This window comes from Poromitra crassiceps (assembly GCF_964638095.1).
Source record: "Poromitra crassiceps genome assembly, chromosome: 3".
In the NCBI taxonomy this organism is placed as follows: domain Eukaryota; kingdom Metazoa; phylum Chordata; class Actinopteri; order Beryciformes; family Melamphaidae; genus Poromitra; species Poromitra crassiceps.
In genome coordinates this window covers 58,114,974-58,123,188 of record NC_139625.1, presented here as the reverse complement: position 1 = coordinate 58,123,188, position 8,215 = coordinate 58,114,974, and the positions used below count along the sequence as shown (strand labels likewise).

The 8,215-nt window shown below is 44.4% G+C and overlaps 2 protein-coding genes across 4 annotated transcripts in view; one reads left to right on the top strand and one right to left on the bottom strand.

The window, feature by feature from the left end:
* Positions 1-239: 239 nt before the first annotated feature.
* LOC310774357 (keratin, type I cytoskeletal 18) lies at positions 240-7,944 on the bottom strand. 2 transcript variants are annotated; one of them, XM_083634419.1, is made up of 8 exons: positions 7,468-7,944; positions 6,790-6,872; positions 6,383-6,539; positions 5,385-5,546; positions 4,647-4,772; positions 2,679-2,908; positions 2,293-2,327; positions 240-902 (listed from the first exon to the last, which is right to left on the bottom strand). In XM_083634419.1, exons 1-8 carry the CDS (start codon positions 7,867-7,869, stop codon positions 394-396), a joined length of 1,704 nt encoding a protein of 567 aa, XP_083490545.1. In that variant the 5' UTR covers positions 7,870-7,944; the 3' UTR covers positions 240-393. The 2 variants fall into 2 exon arrangements, with proteins under 2 accessions (XP_083490545.1, XP_083490546.1); XM_083634420.1 differs by lacking the exon at positions 2,293-2,327 and having other exon boundaries at positions 743-902.
* A 209-nt stretch (positions 7,945-8,153) lies between these two features.
* Positions 8,154-8,215, top strand: part of LOC310774160 (keratin, type II cytoskeletal 8-like) — an 8,238-nt gene continuing 8,176 nt past the window's right edge. Inside the window, exon 1 of one of the 2 annotated variants that reach the window (XM_083634240.1) lies at positions 8,154-8,215. This exon is cut by the window's right edge and continues 286 nt beyond it. The gene's annotated coding sequence lies outside the window, so the exon portion shown is untranslated. The other variant, XM_083634241.1, reaches the window with a different exon arrangement.

The window sequence follows — 8,215 nt, the reverse complement described above, 5'->3', positions numbered from 1 at the left end:
CTCACAGAGTTGGCATGCAGCCTCCTCTCTTTCCCCAGAGGGTTTTCATAGTCCACTTCCCTGGCTGACTCCAACTGCACTCAGCTGTGCTCTTCCACTCAGCTGAGCTCCATCAGTAGCTAACTAATGGAGCTCTCCATGGTGCTGAACCCGTGTTCACTCATTTTGGCCACTAATTAGCCATTTTTGCCCACACACACAGAGACACAGACAGACAGTCAGAGACTTTGCATTCTTAATATAGAATTATAGGATTTATTTCACCACCACAAATCAGACAGAAAATGCATTGTAACAGCCTCCAAGTCACATCACAGTACAGACACCGGGTTTAACATACTGTATCATTAATGTAAAGCTAGAGTGAAAGAAAAGTGTGGAAAAGAGATCAGCTCAATCTTCGGCCTTTTCAGCTTCAGTCTTGGGCTTTTCAGCATCTTTCTTGAGCTTCTTAGCTTCTTTCTTGAGCTTCTTAGCTTCCTTCTTGGCCTTTTTTTCTTCATTATCCGAATCAGAAGAGGAGGAAGAAGAGGAAGAGGAAGAAGAGGAGGAGGAGGAGGAAGAGGAGGAGGAGGAGGAAGATGAGCCCTCCTTAGTTTTGGGGGTCTTTGGAGTTTTGGGGGTCTTGGGGGTTTTCTTTTTAGTGGAGCCACTGTTCGGAGCGGTCGGGGGTACAGCGTTAACCGCGGGCGCCGCATTATTGACGGCAACCGTCTCCGCCTTGATGACATCTCCGTCTTCCGCTTTAGGGGGTTGGTCTGGTTTCGGGGTGCTCTCCTCAGGGGCTTCGGGTTTTTTTGGGGGGGCAGCGTTACTGGAGGGGGCATTTGCTTGCTTCATGTGGGCTTCTTCTTTCACATCTTTCTGCTTTTTGGGCGCCTTATCAGCAGGCTTTTGCTGGCCTTTAGGAGGAGAAAAGAGGGTGAATCAGATTTTACACTGAGTAAAGCAGACAGATACATCTTCCCTTTTCATTTTCCCCATGTGTGACTGAAAAAAAATCATGGCATTTCTGATTCCCATACATTGTGTTAAGATCATGTCTGTGACTGCATGCAATTACAAGGTGCAACAGGTGAAAATTACACTTTGTTTGGGTGAAGTTTAGTGACACTATACTAGCCAATACCAGAAGTGGTGTGAGGGTTAGATTCCAAATGTAACCTTTTTTGCTAGTTTGCTACCGTATAAACTCCAGAATGAAAAGGTTTAAGCTTATGGTTATTTTGTTTTGGTAGGATCTCTCAACCATATTGCTTACACCAATCTACAGCAACATTGTAATGGCAGACATGAATCAAATCACTTTAAGGCAGACATGGGACCAAGTCACTTTGGTCCAAGTCTCAAGTAAGTCCCAAGTCATTTTGTTTTGGGCAAGTCAAATCAAGTCACAGGTTGTCAAGTCAAGTCAAGTTCTTAGTTAAGGCAAGTCAGGTCCCAAGTCAAGTCATCCCCCCCATGAATTTGTATTATAATAATTCAGTGAAATAAATGTAATCAAACAAAAGTAAAAAACAGAGACACTTGACAACGTTATGTTATTATTTCATCTATCTATCTTCTATCTTATTAAAGGGAGCTAGTGCTCTGTTTCTTTGTCCCACTGATGGCATCATCAGTGATGTCATAAATTGTGACATCATCAGTGATATCAGAGGCATTGCGACATCATCAGTGATGTCATAAGAGGTTGTGATGTCATCCATGATGTCATAAAAGCAGTGTGACATCATCAGTGATGTCATAAGAGTCCCACTGAAGATGTCATCAGTGATGTCGTAAGAGCAAAATCAAGTCCCAGGGGCAGACAATGAAAAAAGTGGGAGTCTGGCTTCAGACCCCCGTCTTCAGCCATCAACAGCTGTATGTTGCCAGCTCCAGGACAGGTGATCCAGCATCCCTGAAGTATGCCATCAAGGAGCAGCCAGCGTATGCGAGCTGCAGGGCCAGCACGGCGAGCTGCAAGGCGGGCGAGCTGGCGCAGTGGGCGAGCCTAGTCATCGAGCGCGCATAGCGCACGAGATGCCTAGTTATTTACATCCAAGTCATCACCTCTCAAGTCAAGTCAGGTCTCGAGTCTCAGTAAGTCTCAAGTCATATATGTTTTTTTTTAAGTCAAGTTGCAAGTCATCAAAACAGGGACTCGAGTCGACTCGAGTCCAAGTCACCAAGTCTCAAGTGCCCATCTCTGCTTTAAGGAATCAATTATTTTTCAGGGGAATATAATTTTGCAGTCAGTGATTGATCCAGATCTGACCCGATTGTTTTCCAGCAGGGTCCAGAACTTACCGCTCTTCAGCGCCTCCTCTAAAGAAAACTCCAAGCTGTCGGGGAAGAACAGGATAAGTAGACTGACACTAACCGACACCAACACACCAACTGGGAACCGTCAACAGTTACAGTGACAGCCACCTTGAATTGCCGCTGCCAGCCAGATCCCAATACCAAAGAACTGAACCTTGTTACACCATAACATAAGGGTCGGGACATTTCTTTAGAGGAACTAAGGACATCTATATGGTTTATTAAGAGGTTGAATTGGTTCAAGTTATTTTAAGTGAAGTTACGTTTCTGTTTTATCTTTGTTTAATCTGCCATGGATCGGGATGGGCCCTGTCACGGATCAGCCCGCAATTCAATGTGACTGCATCTGCACAATGCGCCTGTGGTCTCACCCGTCATCGTCGGGGGCGATGCCGCCCAGCAGGCGGCGGTAGTTGCTGATCTCCGCCTCCAGCTTCATCTTGACGTGTAGCAGGTGCTGGTAGTCGTCCACCTGCCGCTCCACCTGCGACCTCACCTGGCCCAGCTCCGCCTCCAGGCCCAGCAGGATCTTGTTGAGGCGGTTCAGCTCATGGTTGTAGCGCGCCTCTGTGTCTTTCAGGGTTTCCTCTAGAGAGCGGATCTGAGAGACAAGGATATAATAATGATATTTATGTTTACTTTTTGTACTAGTTATTTTACTAGTTATTATTCTTTTAGGGGACAACTTGTACAGATGTAGCTGTTTCTCAATATCCTATTGCCGCAAACGTACTGCCACGGTGGTCTTGGAAATGGTTGGATTTTTTGTTTGTTTGTTTGCACCAATAAGAGTCCCACAAGATGTCAAATGAAAGCTGGGAATTCACAGATTCAACTGGTATTAGTTGTATTACTCTACGACAGTGGTTCCCAACCTTAGCGTCGCGACCCTAAAGTGTGGTCGCCTGGAATTCAAATAGGGTCACCTGATTTTTGTTTTTTGTTTTTTACACCACACACAATTTAAAACTAGGAAGATTATTAGGGTCACTTGCGATTTTTTTATTTTTAGTTCTGAGTTTAAAGTGAAAGTGATAATCTCTAAGATTTCAGTTTTGTTCTCTTGGGTGACACCTATGACGATGAGTGGTAATTGCAGGTGAAATCCAAACTGTAAATGGGCTCACTATCAGATAGATAGTGATTTCAGTTATTTTATTTTTTATTTTTTAAATGAAAATGTTTGAGATTATAATTTTGAATCGGGATTCTGATAATAAAGTCAGATTCTGAAAATAAAGTCAGAATTTTGAGATTAAAGTCAGAATTCTCAGATTAAAGTCAGAATTCTGAGGGGGAAAAGAAGCATACATGTGACATCACTGACGATGCCACTGATGATATTATCGATGGTCTACTGGAATTTGAATGTCTAGGGTCCCTAGATTTTTGTGACGTCAAAATCCGGTCACAAGCCAAAAAAGGTTGGGAACCCCTGCTCTACGACCAAAACTCACTGAACTAGCAGCCGAAGAAAAACTCTGCCACAACAGGGTGAGTGTCGTGATAGGCTACTTTGAAACATCTGTATGGTGCATTCATGTAGGTGTTGTCGTTTTGTTTTGTTTTGTTTCGCTTTGTTTTGTTTAGTTGCATAAGACCAGTTCCAGCTGGCTCGTCCTCCTGCAGTGACACGGAGACCGACAGTTTGTCTATCTTGACATATCAGTTTTACAGTTTAATAACAAGGTAGTCAGGAATGCTTGTAAAATAAGGACAGGCGCCCACACACACCTGCAGGCGCTTTTCTCATTCTTTACATGACATTAGAAGGCCTTTTGGAGCTTTGCCTTAATGCTAAGAGTGCCTGGTGTCACGCAGTGTGAATGAGCTGCATTGTAACAATGTAAAGAAAAAAAGAAGACCAAGATGAGACAAGAAGACGTCATAAACAGGACATCTCAAAACTTGTCTTGAGGCTGACTTTGCTGTTAAAACATTGACAGTAAAGCTCAACTCCATTGTTTTCCTTGTATACGGCTATCTGTCTGAGGTAGGCTAGCTTCAGGTCGTACATTTCAATTTGCTGTTTCTCATTGTGAACAGGCTGGAGGGGTGTGTGTGTGTGTGTGTGTGTGTGTGTGTGTGTGTGTGTGTGTGTGTGTGTGTGTGTGTGTGTGTGTGTGTGTGTGTGTGTGTGTGTGTGTGTGTGTGTGTGTGTGTGTGTGTGTGTGTGTGTGTGTGTGTGTGTGTGTGTGTGTGTGTGTGTGTGTGTGTGTGTGTGTGTGTGTGTGTGTGTGTGTGTGTGTGTGTGTGTGTGTGTGTGTGTGTGTGTGTGTGTGTGTGTGTGTGTGTGTGTGTGTGTGTGTGTGTGTGTGTGTGTGCGCGTGAGGGGCTACCATGCTGAGCATAGCCTGGATGTCGATCTCCACCAGCTGCTTCTGTCTGCGCAGGTCGTTGAGCTCCGTCTTGCCCGACTGCAGGGTCTCTGTGTTTTGGGCCACCTCCACCTTGATGTTGTCAAACTGAGGCAGAAGAGTGGGAGAGAGGATTACAGTCTTAGATACACAGCACGATCGCTAGAGAGGAAGAGGACAAAGAAAACCAGAATCATCCGAGGTCATGAAGGCATGCTTAATACGCAGGATTGGGGCGTAATGGAATAGGCTATATGTATTTAAAATATAAAATATGACAAACTGTATTCCATTACAGTTACAGTTTAAATGTGTGGTATTCTGACTACAGTTACCCTACTGTCTTTAAGATTACTTTAAGGCACTACTTTGTTTTGTTTTATTTGCTCTAAAATTCATGAGTAACGCATTTCCCATAAACAGATTTTAAAAAGTGCAATCATTTGTGTGTGTGCAGTGCACCTGACACACACCACAAAGGGAATGTCATAGGAGACACTGCCAGGAATCCATTCATCTAAGCAATTGTTAACTACATTCAGAGTGACAGACAAATGGGCTCAGCAAGAGAATTTTGACTAATCCAAAGTATTTAAAATACATAATTGAACTTGAGTATTCTAATGGAATATGTTACAAATTACTTAATTTAGGGCATGTATTCAGTAATCCGTAGTGGAATATTTAAAAGTAACCCTCCCAACACTGTTGGTACCGCACCTTGCTCTGGTACCACTCGTCAGTATCCTTCAGGTTCTTCTTGGCCAGCTTGTCATACTGCTCGCGGATCTTGTTGAGCATCTCGGCCAGGTTGGAGTCCTGAGAGTCCATCTCCACCACCACGTTGGAGTCCTTGATCTTATCACGGAGGGCGTCGACATCCTACAGGAGCCATGGAAGAGCAGTTAAATTTGTCCCTAATTTCAGATAACATGCTTATGCAAATATAACGTGCTGAAAATCTACATCTTTGTGCTATTTTTAGACACTGGATGAAATAGGCCACGCCAATCACGGGGGAAAGCTCTCCATTCACTTTGAAACACGAGCGTCATTTTCCTTGAATTAAACATAGCTAAAAGCTGTTGTGTGGTGGGCTGCGCAGACAACAAAATGTAAAAAAATCACCAATTAAAGTTTGTTTGTACGGTACTCCCGAGCAAAACAAGGAAGCCATTGAGGATTGGTGAGAAGAAAAATGTGGATCTAGCTGTCAAGGAAGTAAGTTGGAGTGTTCATCTTCCGTATATATGATTATTATACAGTCAATGGTATATGATCTTTGTGTGCAACACGTGACATAGAACGCCAGGATTGGGGCAGGGGAGTTTTTGTTTCCCCCCGTGTTGGGCGTGGTCTCTATATGAACATGAATTCTGGAGGAGGGATTGAGTCAACACAGTTCTCGGAACACCAACCCAAAGCGTCAGTATTTGACTACTTGGGAATGAGAACCGTGTTGACTCAATCCTCTTTGTAGAGTTGTCTCTCCTGATTGGATAAAGTGGGATGGGATACCAGAAAATGTTATCTTCTGTTTACCACAAAGCAGAGCCAGTTCGAGACCCATGTTACTGACCAAACAGTGATTGCTTTCAGAATATAGAGCTATTTAACACTTTAAAAAGATAACTTACAGCAGCTTTAATATACATGTACATGCTGGTTTTTGCAGGGGTTGAGGATGTGTATGTGTGTGTTTGGACATTTTGCCTCACCTCCTTGTGGTCCTTCTTGAGGTTGTCCAGCTCCTGCTTCACAGACTCGATCTGGTCCTCCAGCTGCCTGCGGTTCAGCTGGGTCTCCTCGATGGTCTTCTTCAGACCAACCAGGTCATGTTCTATCGCCCGCCGCGCCTGCTTCTCAGCATCCAGCCTGCAGGGGGAGCAACCCCACAGTGAGCCATCAACAGCAGAAATGGCAATGCAAACTATAGTTATGCAAATACATGAAATGATGTAAATTTATTAAATGATGTGACAGGCAAAATGCATGCAATGCCTGTTAATTTGCTGCTTGATCCACATCTCTCTCTCTCAATCTCACATCATGCATCATTTTGCCAGTAACTAATATTTTGCTATCAGTTGTTATTATTTTCTTTAAAAAAATGCCTGTCACTTACTTGTTCTTGAAGTCATCATTGGCCAGTTTGGTGTTGTCAATCTGGAGCAGCAACTTGGCGTTGTCCTTGGTCAAGTCCTTCACCTGAGAGGAAGAGTACAAACTGAAGTATTATTAATAATTCTATTAGGTTATTAATAAACAACAACAAAAAACAGAAACAGTGTTTTGGGGGTAAAATGTAATTCATGTAGCATTTCAACATCTCAAACTGTATGTTGAAACATTTGGCCCTCTACTTCAAATACACAATGCAAAAATATCTTGACAATTTTAGTCTCATATCCATAACAAAATATATATATAATAGCCTATAAGACTAGCCTAGTATAGTCTATAGTGGCATAGTGTGTATATATATATATGTATATATATATATATATATATATAGCCTATATATATAGCCTATGTAAGTGAATGAGATAATGCAATTTGTTTCCAGTAGAAATTTACTTCTTGAATAGATCTGATCTATTCAAGAAGTAAGCCTTGAATATATAATGAGTGACCTAGCTTTATTCTTAATTGATTTGCATTTGGAAGATGAAATTATCAGCTCATTGTTAGAATAGGCTATTTCACTTGGAGTTAGGGGGGAAAACTAAGGGTTTTTAGGGTGCAATACTAAATGAGAGAGATAGATGGATGGATGGATGGATAATAATAGATAGGTAGTCACCTGCTGCCTGAGGTCAGCCAGTGGTTTCTCCACCTCATCCCAGTCGCGTCCATCGGGCGCGCCCCTCTTGGCCAAGATGTCATCGATCTGCTCCTGCAGCTCCTGGTTGGCCTTCTCCAGTTGTCGTACCCTGCCCAGGTAGCCGGACAGCCGCTCGTTCAGACCCCGCATGGTCTTCTTGTCGTCCGCGGGGGCTCCCGGGGCGGCCTTGGCACCCTTGGCAGCCGGGGAGGCGCGGTCAGCGGCAGCGGGGTCACGGTCGCCGCCGGGGCCCGGGGAAGCGGCCCTGTCGGCGTCGCTGGGTCGCATCACGTTGCGCAGCCCCTCCAGACTGGCCACGGACACCCTGGAGCCTCTTCCCCCGGCTCCACCGAACATGCTGCCGGCGCTGTTCCTGGGCATGGCGACGATGGATGGAGTGAGCAGAGAGACACAGAGAGAGAGCGAGAGAGAGATAGTATGCTGGTATCACCTGGTCAGGTAGGGCTGTGCAGCATCCAGGTAGGCTACAGGTTTTATACTTGGGGTTTTACGCATGAGTCCGGCCCCACTGATGCCATTGGCTCCCTGGGTGCAGCATCCCTCCTGACAAACAGGTTCAGGGTCGAAAATCAAGTATTTCACGTTCATTTTTTTATTTCCCTCACTGTAATTTTGCACTTGTCCTGTCTTGATTGGACGCAGGCAGAGTTTTGGGGAGGTGCGGGGTGGTCCCGCTCGCCTTAAAAGCAGTTCTCCTATGGGTGCA

Coding starts and splice junctions, on each gene's coding strand:
- LOC310774357 (XM_083634419.1), bottom strand. CDS start 7,869: ATGCCCAGGAACAGCGCCGGCAGCATGTTCGGTGGAGCCGGGGGAAGA. Junction 2,909..4,646: donor TCCAGGCTATGCTCAGCATG/GTAGCCCCTCAC, acceptor CTTGTCTCTCAG/ATCCGCTCTCTAGAGGAAAC. Junction 2,328..2,678: donor ATCGCCCCCGACGATGACGG/GTGAGACCACAG, acceptor CTTCCCCGACAG/CTTGGAGTTTTCTTTAGAGG.